Genomic DNA, 15,284 nt, shown 5'->3' with positions numbered 1-15,284 from the left:
AGACTTATTTATTACAGACCTCTATAAAGTTTTAGTTTTATTGCTAAACTGTGTAAGCAGATTTCTCTGTAGCTAGTTGAAAATAAAAGTCTGAGGACGCTCAAAAACATCTTTAAACCTTCGCAAACAGAGATAAAAAAGTAGACATAAAATACGCAAATTCTTTCCGATTCCGGGGAAAGTTTTAAAAGATTTAATTCAAATGTATGTTAAATACCACAAACACGTTCGAGAAACTTATGGCGCTTCAGACGCGCTCAATATGCACAAACACCTAAGCTTACTCGACAGTTGAGAACTTCCACTTGCAATGCGGTTGCACTCAAAGTTTGTTCGAACATATTTTTCTAAAGCGCGTTTTATTTTTATAGAGTTAGACAATGTTCTGCATAATACTATGTCTTATTTAAAGTGGTGATGAATATATCGGGTGTGTCGTTCACAATCACATTAAATCATATCGCATATACTTTATGATATTCTATGGCGAATTATAAAAAAAATAACCTAATCCATTCAGTGGTTTAACCACAGGAGTCATTTTTCGTTTTTATAATTTACAACATCATGTGTAAAGCAGAGATAAAGTTAAGAGTATTGTATGTTTTGATCAGTTGACAGCTGTCAGTTTTCAAGGGAGAATTTCAGTTGTTTGTAATGACTGACTTTTATATGGTGTTCTAATTTTTGCACATTTTTATTCCATTTACTTGGTTTGAAAAAATCATTTTTTTATTTTCACGTATTTTTCTTTCATCTTTGTGTTAATCGACATATATTAACCAGTATATTAAAGCATTTCATTTAATGTGATTATGAACGACACACCCGATATGAACAAGTCTGATTTTTTTTTACAAAGTTTCGTCGGCTTTACTTAAACACAAAAACAATTGATGTAAAAAATATAATTTTTAATCGATAGCAAAACACTTTGAACAAATTGAAAAAAAAACAATTAATTTAATAAAATACTGTCAATTATTCAGATCAGCAGAACGTAACAAAAAAAAAATAACCAAAAATAAAACATCAATCGAGTGTTACAGTTCGGTGCGAGCGTCGGCCCATCGTTAACGATTTATTGTGACGGTGTTAATAGCGCTTTTGAGCTACGCCCCGAGCTGAGCTCAGTGAGCTGTGCCGAGCTACAACTCTGTTCCATTCGCGACTCATTATTCTGCTCCTATAGGTAAATGTAATTCATTTATAATTTTTATTGTTAAGACTAAGTTTGATTCGCATTTTAATTAGCGCTTTATGATTATGAAGTGCCTTTAAGTTAGTAACTGGTTTGGTAAAGGTTAAGGTCATCGGAAAGGTCAGAAAATAGATCGATCGATGATTTTGATTGAAATTCATCATGCCTTAGAACCAAGCTAAACAGTTGGTTTCAAGCTATCCCTTGGAGAAAACTGAACATATCTCACTATGATGCTGAAGGATAAATCAATCAAAGTTTGTTAAAGTTAAAAAGTAAGCTGCAGGTGGAAGCCAGTAGAAGTTAATACGACGAGTATGACTGTGTCACTAGAGGTAATGCCACACTACCTTCATAGAACCTACTTTGGACCTTTCTACCAATACGGATTTTTCTTTAATTTCACATCTATTGTCGAATTCCACTTTATTATCCAAAAGGAACAAATTCATTGTCATAATTATCAGACCTCCAGCATTAAGCGTTCAGACGCTCTGAATTGTCAAATCCTCGCGTGTAAGGTGCAGATAAGGTGACACGGCGACACCATTGTTTCGACAAATTAATGAGGAATTAATGTGATCATCATTAGTGTTCAAAACTGTCTTTTAATTAGGGATAAGCATTTGTTTAAGGAAAATAATAAGTACGCATTCTGAGTTCCAATGATTTACTAGTAATTAAATATAAAATTTAATTTCAAGTGTACAACCTTGCCTAACTTTCTACTGCTTAATCTTTTCCTTCTCGTCTCAATCCATACTAGGGTTGTCTGGAAGAAATCGCTCGTAGCGATAAGACCGCTCACTATTTCGCCTGCTTTAAATTGGTTCTAAGATTAATCGTGTAAAAATTGGTATACCTAAATAAGGTATGTATTATCAATCTATCTATCTAATTTACATAAGCCGTTGCTTACAAATAAACTAAAATTCAACTTTTTACAATAATTAACTTGACGCTTTTGAACGAAAAAGGTGGAAGCAAAGATCCATTTCGGCTAATTGGATGAGAGGAAATGCCGCCATTTTGTTCTGTCATCATATCCGCTTGGGTAAACTCCAATGAGTTCTGTTTTGAATTCCAAAGGTCATGTTTGTTTGACCTTCAAGCCTTTTCAGAACTTCTGTAGGCGGCTGGAATTTTGTAAAGCCTACCCTAGAAGGGGTTATAACAATAAATGTGGGAGTTATTTATCTGCTTTTGCTTTCTGCTATTTAGTTTTTGACGTAAAACTTTACACTGAAAATGACAGCTTTGTTTTAAAGAATGGAGAAAAACAAAAAGTTTTGTATCTATACGAAGCTTTATAATGGAGAAATTCAGCATGGCTAGGCGTTAATCGTCCCCAGTATACACAATTTTCTAATAATACAACACCACTTATACGACCTAAGTGATCTTTTCATACATATTTATAAAAACACCTAGCTCGTCATAAATATACGCAGACGCTGTAAAACTTTGGCGACAGATTTTTCGCTACGTTTTACGTAAAAGTGTGTATCTTATGGATCAATCAAATCTGCAGTGTCGAAAGGAACGTTGCCAATTCGATAAATCACGTACCTAGCTATTTTATTTTCTCATCTTACCTATAAAGTTGTCGCCAATATTATTTTATTTACATAGATATTTACACGATTGGAAAAAATGCGAATATTTTTTTATACGTCACGATTTTGTGATTCCTTTTGATATGAAAATAAATCCATGTTTGTACTCTTTTTACTTTTCAGAAAAGGTCAAACGTGACGGGTATTTCGTCAACAAATAGTACGATATTATTTAACGAATCAAAATATATCAGTCATTTTCAAAAATGACTTAAATGAAGTTGCTATAAGCCACTGCAAGTTAATCCGATATTGCGACGATGCTTAACACAAGTGCACTTAAACCACTTAGCGGAACAAACATTAAATCACAGTAATATTAGTACTGTTACTGTAATTACACAAAGACGAGCTAATCCATACATTAGGTAAGCAAATTAATTCATTTAGCAACTTAGATCTTCCGAAACGGCAGTCGGATTAAGAATAATACTAGCTAAAGCCGCGGTTGTACTTTCATCCTAAACTCAGCTCCAGTGGTCTAGACATTCATTTGTTTATTTTTGATTGTACAAGAATCAGACTTTAAGATGTCCTCATACGAGGGTATTGAGGTATCTTTGTAACCGGATTGTGGTTATAGAGATAGGCAGTCACTCCATAAAAAGCACTATTACTCAGCTGCATCTCATTGAACTGAAAACCGATATAGAACATTGAAATAACCTTCATAGATGATAAGCATGCAAATATGCATGAGAAAATAATGAATGCAGCGCATTAAACATGGTTAATCCATCACCAAGTTGCAGTCTATTAACATATTAAACCCGCCAAATAGCTGACAAAAGACGGACAAAACTACATTGCTATTTATTATAATATTAGCGAGGATTCTACAATGAATTCCAGATGAGTGAAATGATTCGGTTCATTGTTCAGCAGCCGCAAGTTTGGACAATTCTGCTGACATTTACTGAATAAAACAAAGCTTTAGCCTCAGTAACTAGATCAAATTATTCGGTGACTGGATATTTGGAACAAATGACGACTGATTCTGACGAGAATAATCCGTTTAAATTCAGTTTATAGTTAGGCCTTTTCATGATTTGTAAATTGTCACGAATGTGAAGACTTGAATTGAAAAGTAGAAACTGAGTATGTAATAATGAGACGATTTGACAAAAATTAATAATAATGTGACTGATGACAAAGAATACGAAAATAATGTCACACAGAATACGCAGAAGCCTAACATCGAAAACAAATCTAAGAGAATAACAGTTCACTTAAATCTCAAATAAAAAATAAAACAGCCCAGCGATAGAAAGCGCTACTTCAACACTTCGAAAGCAAATAACCCTCCGTGTGCTGACCTCCGAGTTCCCAAAGATATAGTGTTATCGTCCGAATAGAAACTGTCCCGAAACAGTTATAGTCGGGTTTTGTATGCGATCATTGTTTGCCGTCAATATATTACGACCTACCGATGCTAGGGCTATGAATTAATAGCGCTTCCAATCTGTTTAGAGTGGAATTTGAAAAGGGATTTACTGGCGCGTCTATTTTAGGGTTTAATGTTTGTACAATTATGTTCTGATTCTGAAATGCAGCAATTTGTGATGTGACGGTTTACGATATTGAATGGAGTGATGTGACCAGCCTACCTGCCTTTTAACTATGTCTTCTAGTCCAGCTATAAGCTTGGGTATCAGTGCTTTATGCCAGCTTTAGTGCCTTGGCCTGTATATCTTCTACCACCCAATGTGGTTGTTTAAGATATAAGGGCAAAAATAAAATTGTCTGTCTTTCTCTATTACTATCTATGTAAAAATCTACATAACTAAGGTGTAACTTATTTAAAACCAAAGAACTTAAAAATACATTCTGAGGTTTGTAAGTTGATATGGTAACCAACCTACGTTAAGCAGGCGTGGTGATTAAAGATCACTCCTTCTCTATGTGACAGGAGGCCTATGCCCAGCAGTGGGATTATACAAAGGCTGTGACGACGTCGATGTTATATAGATGTCACCCGTCCTCACTCAGAATTGTTTCAATATACTCAGCTTCGTCTTGATCGATTGATCACTACATTTAATTAGCCACGAGCCCCTCTTATGCGAAGTCACGTATCAGATGCCAACTCTGGTCAGACTGGAGCTACGCAAACATGACTACACTTGACGGCCTTAGATGCACTATCTTGCATAAATTGGGAGGCATTGGGACAAATCCGCGTAGATCCATCGATCATGAAGTTAAGCAACGCTTGGCAAGGTCCGTCTGTGGATGGATGCCCATAATGAGTTCTTCCGTGTTTCAGAAGGCATGATAAACTGTAAGTCCCCGCTGCCATTTGAAAATCTGTGGCAGTCGTTACGGGTAGTCAGAAGGCAGTAAGTCTGACAACCAGTCTCACCTAGGGTTATTGGGTTTTATGGGTAACGGGACCTAACATAGTTGAGAAAAGGCTAGACAGATGATGATTCCAAACGCAACAGAATTCGTCACATTTTCTATTCCTTTTGTACAGTTGACATAAAACACAGGAATTGAGTACTAGATACGTTTCTAAGCTGACTGTACCACAAAAGTGGAGCAAAAAAATCTTGTTCATTTATAAATCATGAGACGAAGGCTCTTAGTAATAAGATGAGGTCGCTAGATGTGGTGCCAACTAATTAACCGGCCTGATTTAATAGAATTGGATTAGCAGCCTATTGGCCACTGGTCTGACCCTTATGTAACAAGGGTTCTGAGGTCAGATTACGAGGGGCTTCGAGGCTGTTTTGTTTACTGTTTTTTTTGTGAGTTTTTAGAAGAAGTGCTGTAATAGTAATTGAATGTTTGAAATGTATGAGGTGGGATTATCCAGTTGACATATGTCCGTAAGTTCTAACTGTGATTCAAAATTAAGTTATTTAGTTAACACCATCTATTGAGGCAAATACATAACTTAATAGACCCCACATTCTCACAGGTAGATTGTAAATTGTTTTCACACACATTTTTTTGTTATTTGGAACTAAAAACTTGTTTTGGTTTTCGTGTAAAAAGTACCCATATAATTCGATCGTACAAACAAATGGCGGTAACTTCAGTTCATTAACTACTTAATGGATAAACAACTTAATTAGCGCAGTGAAATGCGGCGGTATGTGTGGAAAACCTTTGTTGTTACCGACGAATTCGTAGCCAAAATCCGTAGGCTATTCGTAGCAGCCGTAGCGGTGTAGCGGCGTAGCATTGATGGCTGCCACACGAAGCTGATTGGAGGTTTGATGATGGCATATACCCCACTACTTCAGCCTACTTGTCCCAAAATGATGAAAGTCGTTGCTGTTTGAATTTTGTTTGAAAATTTGTCAAGAAAGGCCTGGTCGGTTAGAAAAATTGTGATTTAAAAAAAGAATCTGATTTGTAGATTTTCAGTTTTTATTTTTAAATGACCTTTTGCGCCGGTGAACGCATTAAGAAGTTTCTCAATTTAAAGCATGAGATAAGCGTTAAGTATGACCTTCTGTCTCTGGACTTCTACCATTAGCCAGATTAATAACTTTCCTGTCCCAGTAGTCATATGTGATACACACCGATTGTTTAACTATTGTGTCTACATCGTGGACAGTGAAGTGGTTAAAATAAAATACATCTACCTATTTACCTACTTTCGTTATTCTACAAAAACATGAATACCCATTGAAAATTCATACGTTAAGCCGGTTATGTCAGTCTACAGAGAGCATAAACGATTGAACTTGAACAACGGTCCCGCATCTGCTCTGTCCGTGACGTATTGCGTCAAGCGTGAACATCCGATAATAGCTGTGCTTGGCAATGGGTTTAGAATTTACGGCTTTAAAAAAGATAAATGTATGTGGTTGTGGAAATAGAAAAATAAGCATTGTAAAATACTTACGTACAAATTCACCGATTACTGATAAAGTCTCTGATAGGCTAACAGGAACTTATCTGACGGATAAACTATAGCTTTTTGTTTTACAGGTCGGATGTCAATATCTGACAGAAATTATAGGCAGTCTTTGTCTGGTAGATAGCATTAACATCAGATAACTAACAGACACTTTACCTAGGGCAGTTTTTACTGGTTACCGATATAAAGTTGAAAAAATCTCTGTTAGATGGACCATTTATTGAGTAAGGTTACAGGCTACTTGTTATCCGGACGAACGGAATAGTTTCCTATAGAACCTCAAACACAGTAAGGGTGCATCTACACGGTGCATATAGCTGGAGCAAGTTAAACACAACAAGGACAAGAGCACTTGTGGGTATTTTGCTTTGGTGCATGCGCGAGTTGATGGACCCGCACGTTTTTAATATGAATATAACCTGCGCATGTGCCTCAATAACCGTGTAGATGCACCATAAGAATATTTTCAAAAATCGAATAAATAAAAAAATAATCAAGTACTTTGAAGTACTCTCTATAAAGACGATAGTGACTCAATTAAACGTACTTACCGCCCGCTAAGAAGCCGAGAAACTTAATTTTCCTTTTAGGCGGTTGATCTGTAACAATGAAAGGCTGTAATTAATTGTGTGAGCACGTGACTAGAGGTGTAGCCTGAGTGTAGTGCGGGACCTGCTTGTTTCTTATAGAGGTGTAGCCTGAGTGTGGAGTGAGGTGTAGCCTGAGTGGTGGACCTCTGATGTGGACCTGCTTTGATAGAGGTGTGGCCTGAGTGTAGTGTAGTGGACCTGCTTGTTTCTTATAGAGGTGTAGCCTGAGTGTAGTGCGGACCTGCTTGTTTCTTATAGAGGTGTAGCCTGAGTGTAGTGAGTGTAGTGGACCTGCTTGTTTCTTATAGAGGTGTAGCCTGAGTGTAGTGCGGGACCTGCTTGTTTCTTATAGAGGTGTAGCCTGAGTGTAGTGCGGGACCTGCTTGTTTCTTATAGAGGTGTAGCCTGAGTGTAGTGCGGGACCTGCTTGTTTCTTATAGAGGTGTAGCCTGAGTGTAGTGTGGGACCTGCTTGTTTCTTATAGAGGTGTAGCCTGAGTGTAGTGCAGGACCTTGTGGTTTCTTATAGAGGTGTAGCCTGAGTGTAGTGCAGGACCTGCTTGTTTCTACCTTCTTATAGAGGTGTAGCCTGAGTGTAGTGCGGGACCTGCTTTTTCTACCTTCTTATAGAGGTGTAGCCTGAGTGTAGGAAGTGGGACCTGCTTGTTTCTTATAGAGGTGTAGCCTGAGTGTAGTGGGACCTGCTTGTTGCTACCTTCTTATAGAGGTGTAGCCTGAGTGTAGTGGACCTGCTTGTTTCTTATAGAGGTGTAGCCTGAGTGTAGTGCGGGACCTGCTTGTTTCTACCTTCTTATAGAGGTGTAGCCTGAGTGTAGTGTGGACCTGCTTGTTTCTGCCTTCTTATAGAGGTGTAGCCTGAGTGTAGTGTGGGACCTGCTTGTTTCTTATAGAGGTGTAGCCTGAGTGTAGTGGGACCTGCTTGTTGCTACCTTCTTATAGAGGTGTAGCCTGAGTGTAGTGCGGGACCTGCTTGTTTCTTATAGAGGTGTAGCCTGAGTGTAGTGCGGGACCTGCTTGTTTCTTATAGAGGTGTAGCCTGAGTGTAGTGCGGGACCTGCTTGTTTCTACCTTCTTATAGAGGTGTAGCCTGAGTGTAGTGCGGGACCTGCTTGTTCCTTCTTATAGAGGTGTAGCCTGAGTGTAGTGCGGGACCTGCTTGTTTCTACCTTCTTATAGAGGTGTAGCCTGAGTGTAGTGGGACCTGCTTGTTTCTGCCTTCTTATAGAGGTGTAGCCTGAGTGTAGTGCGGGACCTGCTTGTTCCTTCTTATAGAGGTGTAGCCTGAGTGTAGTGGGACCTGCTTGTTTCTGCCTTCTTATAGAGGTGTAGCCTGAGTGTAGTGGGACCTGCTTGTTTCTGCCTTCTTATAGAGGTGTAGCCTGAGTGTAGTGGGACCTGCTTGTTTCTACCTTCTTATAGAGGTGTAGCCTGAGTGTAGTGGACCTGCTTGTTCTACCTTCTTATAGAGGTGTAGCCTGAGTGTAGTGGACCTGCTTGTTTCTTATAGAGGTGTAGCCTGAGTGTAGTGACCTGCTTGTTTCTTATAGAGGTGTAGCCTGAGTGTAGTGCAGGGACCTGCTTGTTCTACCTTCTTATAGAGGTGTAGCCTGAGTGTAGTGGACCTGCTTGTTTCTTATAGAGGTGTAGCCTGAGTGTAGTGCGGGACCTGCTTGTTTCTACCTTCTTATAGAGGTGTAGCCTGAGTGTAGTGGACCTGCTTGTTCCTTCTTATAGAGGTGTAGCCTGAGTGTAGTGGGACCTGCTTGTTTCTGCCTTCCTATAGAGGTGTAGCCTGAGTGTAGTGTGGACCTGCTTGTTTCTGCCTTCTTATAGAGGTGTAGCCTGAGTGTAGTGTGGGACCTGCTTGTTTCTTATAGAGGTGTAGCCTGAGTGTAGTGGGACCTGCTTGTTTCTACCTTCTTATAGAGGTGTAGCCTGAGTGTAGTGCGGGACCTGCTTGTTCCTTCTTATAGAGGTGTAGCCTGAGTGTAGTGCGGGACCTGCTTGTTTCTGCCTTCCTATAGAGGTGTAGCCTGAGTGTAGTGCGGGACCTGCTTGTTGCTACCTTCTTATAGAGGTGTAGCCTGAGTGTAGTGCGGGACCTGCTTGTTTCTGCCTTCTTATAGAGGTGTAGCCTGAGTGTAGTGGGACCTGCTTGTTTCTTATAGAGGTGTAGCCTGAGTGTAGTGGGACCTGCTTGTTCCTACCTTCTTATAGAGGTGTAGCCTGAGTGTAGTGTGGGACCTGCTTGTTCCTACCTTCTTATAGAGGTGTAGCCTGAGTGTAGTGGGACCTGCTTGTTCCTACCTTCTTATAGAGGTGTAGCCTGAGTGTAGTGCGGGACCTGCTTGTTTCTGCCTTCTTATAGAGGTGTAGCCTGAGTGTAGTGGGACCTTCTTGTTTCTGCCTTCTTATAGAGGTGTAGCCTGAGTGTAGTGTGGGACCTGCTTGTTGCTACCTTCTTATAGAGGTGTAGCCTGAGTGTAGTGCGGGACCTGCTTGTTTCTGCCTTCTTATAGAGGTGTAGCCTGAGTGTAGTGCGGGACCTGCTTGTTTCTTATAGAGGTGTAGCCTGAGTGTAGTGCGGGACCTGCTTGTTTCTTATAGAGGTGTAGCCTGAGTGTAGTGGGGACCTGCTTCTATAGAGGTGTAGCCTGAGTAGGACCTGCTTGTAGAGGTGTAGCCTGACCTGCTTGTTTCTGCCTTCTTATAGAGGTGTAGCCTGAGTGTAGTGTGGGACCTGCTTGTTTCTTATAGAGGTGTAGCCTGAGTGTAGTGCAGGACCTGCTTGTTTCTGCCTTCTTATAGAGGTGTAGCCTGAGTGTAGTGCAGGACCTGCTTGTTTCTTATAGAGGTGTAGCCTGAGTGTAGTGTGGGACCTGCTTGTTTCTGCCTTCCTATAGAGGTGTAGCTGAGTGAGTGGACCTGCTTGTTTCTGCCTTCTTATAGAGGTGTAGCCTGAGTGTTGGTTGCCTTTTATAGAGGTGTAGCCTGAGTGTAGTAGCCTGTAGCCTGAGTGTAGTGGACCTGCTTGTTGCTGCCTTCCTATAGAGGTGTAGCCTGAGTGTAGTGCGGGACCTGCTTGTTCCTACCTTCTTATAGAGGTGTAGCCTGAGTGTAGTGCGGGACCTGCTTGTTTCTGCCTTCCTATAGAGGTGTAGCCTGAGTGTAGTGCGGGACCTGCTTGTTTCTTATAGAGGTGTAGCCTGAGTGTAGTGCGGGACCTGCTTGTTTCTTATAGAGGTGTAGCCTGAGTGTAGTGCGGGACCTGCTTGTTCCTGCCTTCTTATAGAGGTGTAGCCTGAGTGTAGTGTGGACCTGCTTGTTTCTGCCTTCCTATAGAGGTGTAGCCTGAGTGTAGTGGGACCTGCTTGTTTCTTATAGAGGTGTAGCCTGAGTGTAGTGCGGGACCTGCTTGTTTCTTATAGAGGTGTAGCCTGAGTGTAGTGCGGGACCTGCTTGTTTCTGCCTTCTTATAGAGGTGTAGCCTGAGTTTAGTGCCGTGGGGTGATGAACTTGGTTGTTTAGTGGGTGGGTATACGTAGTGAATCTTTGAGTAAAAGTATTGTCGTGATAGATAAGGGATTAAATGAGATTATTGTGGTGCATTTACATTCTTTTAAAATTAGGTACCTATTCAAACACATAAAGTCGAAAGTATAGTGCTTTTATGTGTTCAATTTTTAAGTGTATATAGAATAGTAGCTGCTCCTCGAGAGGGAGGGAGAACCATTTGCTACAACTGGTTCAAAAGTAGTATTCGTTCTCTTTGAGATATAAATTACCTATATAATTATTTGAATCGGTTCAGTAGTAATTATAGTCAGACAAACAGACATCTTTTCGCATTATAATAAAAGTAAGGAAGGATGAATAACATTGAAATTGACCCAAAAAAACACTAGTTTAAGTCTAAAATAGTTCTACTAAAACTACATAGGTAACGATAGCGATTTTAGAAAATGCCCCGTTCTTAATCTTTTCATTTCTCAGTCGATCGGAGTATTCCCAGTAGGGCCGTGAGCGTAAGATACTTTCATCTCGAACAATGTCTTTTTTGTTCAACATCGACATTTTTCTATTGAAGTACAGAGATAATTTGTAGCTTGGGTCACTGTAGTCTAGAATATTAGAACTATTTCTTACGATTAGTTTATCATCTATTTAAATACCTACACATTTGCCTAAAATCGCGTAGCTTGGGTTGCATATCTACTTGTTAACACGATATATACGTTAAACACATGTCATTTAAAATATATGTTATTTAATTAACAGGATGTAGCTACGGACCGTATTAAATCGTACGTCGTAATCTAGCCTTAAAACTGTTGAGCAGTAGTAGCTTGAGTTTTTTAGTTAAGAAGGATGTAGATTAGGATTCCGGATTGACCATGAATAATGTAAGGAAATAATTGATAAGAAAAAATCATCACAAGTAAACTATACACAATTTAACACAAGCGTTCCACCCATTTTCAAGTGCCGTCAAAAATAAATTGCTTGTTAAGACCTTATGTTAATGAAGTGACCGTCTGTGCTCCATTATATTCACGAAGTCTCAAACCGACAGGATTGTCGATATCCTAATGGGCTATGTGTTAACCGACTTGAGCGACGTAAGCACACTCCAGCTGTAATTGGTTCAGCCGATAATGAGTATTAAATAATATTAACAGCGGTTTCACACTGGCGGATTTTACGCTCGGCTTTTTACGCTCGACTTTCAAGTGATAAGAAATCGGTTTTAATCGGTGATTGTCAATGGTTATTATTCAGAGAGCCTATGTGTGAAACCTTCTCATATTGCAAAATACCGTGATTGCAACATATTGCAAGCTGTAAAAACTTGTCGCTCGGGTGTAAACGTCATCTTTCACACTACTAGATAGTTGACAATATTAATTCTCGCACGAACAAAATAGTGAAGCTCGGGAAAACCGTAAGAAAGAATAGAAAGAACATAAGGGTGCAAGTAGCTTGCGCATGTTGAGGCACAAGCGCAGGTTACATACATTTTAAAAATGTGCGGTCTCAGCGACTAGCGCATGAACCAAAGCAAAATACCCACCCGTGTACTCTTGTCACTTGCGCATGTTAACTTGTTCCAGCTACATGCACTGTGTAGACGCATCCTAAAATCCGCTAGTCTACAACCTCAGTAAGGCACACGTAATTCAATAATGACATGGCATAGCGACAGGTTGTAGCTGTCAATTGTTATCTGACATGAGCACCAGTCACGTAGACACGCCACTGGAGGCAGCCTATTGACAGCTGCGCCCACAAGCATCTGACAGTTGATTATTATGGCATTCTGTCTGTCTGTCTGTGTGATCTTGTAAGATCTATGTGGTATATGTATGTGATTAGATGGTTTCACTAACGATCAATGGCTGTCGATGTAACAGTATTTTTTTTTTCTTTTATTGAGGTTTTAACGCTGCTGCGGTATCTCAGCCTCGTTAAGTTTACAAAAATATATGAAGTAACTAATTATAGAATCAATATATATACATCTATCTGAAATAAATATTATGTATCACATTATTTGTTATAGTAGTATTATTATTTAAAAAGATTGTGTTTAAAACTCCTTGAGAAACTTATGTTCGAAACCCATTTAAAATGGTGACTATAGTACCGGCCATATTTCCAGTTAAATCTTTTAAATGCTTACAATCTTAATTTACAAATATCAAATACTGTGTTTTTCACACATTTCTTTCCAAAATAAAGTCAAAGCAACAATGGGATGGAAAATCTAATTACAAAGCATTATGTGCTGAGCGTTCCTCCACATTGACGGCGGGAGACACAAAGCAGTCCGTCCCTGTGACTGCACAAACGGTAATTAACGTATTGACACGAACACGCTGTCACATTTCAATGTACAGTATAGTGAACTGTGAGGACATCTTGTCGTATGTATATCTTTGACTGGTGTTAGTGTTGTTAGGAGACAGATATTCTAACTACCAGCTTAATAAGTGTAATTTTTCAGATTGTCTCACCCAAAATAATATTATCATAATTATCTAATACAAAGAAGGAGTGAGCGTTAATCTCCACACTTACTCCAGATGGACTGGCGAATTTCAACTTTAAAGTCCGGGTTTCCGCAAGACGTTTTCATTCATGCTCAGTCATTAGTGGCCAAAATATGTTTATAGATTACATATTTTGTGACTCAGAAAACTTACATTGGTATTTTTCTGATCTAGAATCAAAACCGCACATTGGTACTTTAAAAGCTGGTGCTTTAACTACACAAGCATTTATTTTACCTGCCGCATCCTGCTCTAAAAATTGCAAAACATTTTTGAAAGTTTCACCAGACAAACAGGATTGTACTACTCGTATGATGTGACAAGCTTACATTTTAGCACGAAGTAAGTAAAGACGAGCCGAGACTTCATAATACAGGCAGGTCAGGCGCCTTCTTCTAGATCAAATACGTACCGTGGGTAGGACCAACACGATCAGTTACGAGTGGACCAATAAGTCGTACGGGGTCTTTGAGTTATCTGTTAACGATTTTTGGTATTACAAAAACTGGTCGCGTTCCAAAGTAAGAGTATGAGGCAAACATAGTAACGCTGTCGTTCCCCGAACCACCGCATTTTGGCGCGCTACTTTCTAAGGAGACTTTCCGTTGTGTCATCTCCGCTAGTTATTACTTTCTCCAAGGATGTTAGTGACCAAATCATTTTCCCATTCAGTTACTAGATACAAGATACACGTCTGTGGATGTTAGATGCTACAGAAATTACACTTTGAAGTCTTGAGGTTTCGCCGTTGCATACGTAGGACTTCCATTTCAGTAAATGCTTTCAACAAAACGTATATATTATTCACGTAGGACTCAGTAAAGGATAGTATTTCAAAGGAAGGATATCGTATGTGTTGCTAACTGATATTCTGTGTCTTTGCTTGAATTCTGGATGGTTTCTATCATTCGGATGTAAACTGTAGTTTCATGGTGAGGTATTTGGTTTAGACGGTTTGGTTTTCTGTAGATTGAAACGTTTGTAAAGGTGTTTCATAGTTTCTATCCAAGAGGTTTTCGTATTTTTTTTTTAAGTTTTCATTGTTTCACTATTGAAAAGTTACACTGACTCCGAGCAACCTATTCTATATTTAATTCGGGTACGGACACGCGTGAAACCACGGGAAAACAGCTAGCTACTTATACGTCAGAAAGCGACTTTGTTCGCAGCTCCCGCTAACGGCTAAATCAATGGAGCAGTTTAAAAGTACATGAAACACGCGATTTAATTTAATAGCAATTGTTTTCAAATTCCTTCCCTCTTCGAACTAAATTACTCGGAATGGAATTTCACGCTATACTCATAAATTACGGACTATTGTTCTTCAGGACTTTTTGTAAATCTTTTTTTAACCTACGACGCAAAAAGTGAGTGTTAAGCTTGACGGCTATACGTCCCTAAACACGTACCAAATAAACCAACACGCACTTTTTGTATGTCTCGATTTAAATCGTATTTTGTATATCTCGTAGTGTAAGAAGTAATTATTTGCCTAGACATTTCCAAAGGCATTTTGCAGCAATTACTGCGACCCCTAATTCCTTACCACAAAGGCAATAAAATCTTAAGTAGACAACCGTGAAGTTCTCAGTCTCTCAGACACTAGTGTACACGACATTTCCATTGGCGATGCAACATGTTAATTAGATTTGAACTCTGCACGAACATGAACTCCTGGTACCTCAAAATCTCAAGTTACCAATGTATAACGAATTTTCAACTCTATTTTCTCAGCAATAAGGTGAAAATTCCATATATATTGTTGTATATGCTTAAAAGATAAGGTAACGGTAGATTTTGGAAGGCTCTAAAGGTTTACCAAAATATCTTTCCATTCAATAGGAGCTCTGATTTGCTTAAATATTTCGATAAAAGATATTTTTAGACCGAAATAGTGAAAGGTAAAATGTGACAAGAATAAATAACACATAAC

The 15,284-nt window shown here is 39.2% G+C and overlaps 1 protein-coding gene across 4 annotated transcripts in view; it reads right to left on the bottom strand.

The window, feature by feature from the left end:
• LOC110376550 (dipeptidase 1) overlaps positions 1-15,284 on the bottom strand; it is a 149,395-nt gene that overhangs the window by 83,018 nt on the left and 51,093 nt on the right. For 2 of the 4 annotated variants that reach the window (XR_010276557.1, XM_064035116.1), the window contains exon 2: positions 7,243-7,290. The exons of 1 other annotated variant lie outside the window; for it this stretch is intronic. Coding sequence is in view for 1 of the 3 variants with exons in the window: in XM_064035116.1 (XP_063891186.1) it covers positions 7,243-7,290 (48 nt within the window). In the remaining 2 variants the exon portion in view is untranslated. Of the gene's footprint in view, positions 1-7,238; positions 7,291-15,284 lie in introns of all 4 variants that reach the window. One more of the 4 variants, XM_064035191.1, reaches the window with a different exon arrangement.

This window comes from Helicoverpa armigera, chromosome 1, assembly GCF_030705265.1.
Source record: "Helicoverpa armigera isolate CAAS_96S chromosome 1, ASM3070526v1, whole genome shotgun sequence".
Taxonomy (NCBI): domain Eukaryota; kingdom Metazoa; phylum Arthropoda; class Insecta; order Lepidoptera; family Noctuidae; genus Helicoverpa; species Helicoverpa armigera.
This window is presented reverse-complemented; position numbering and strand designations above follow the sequence as displayed.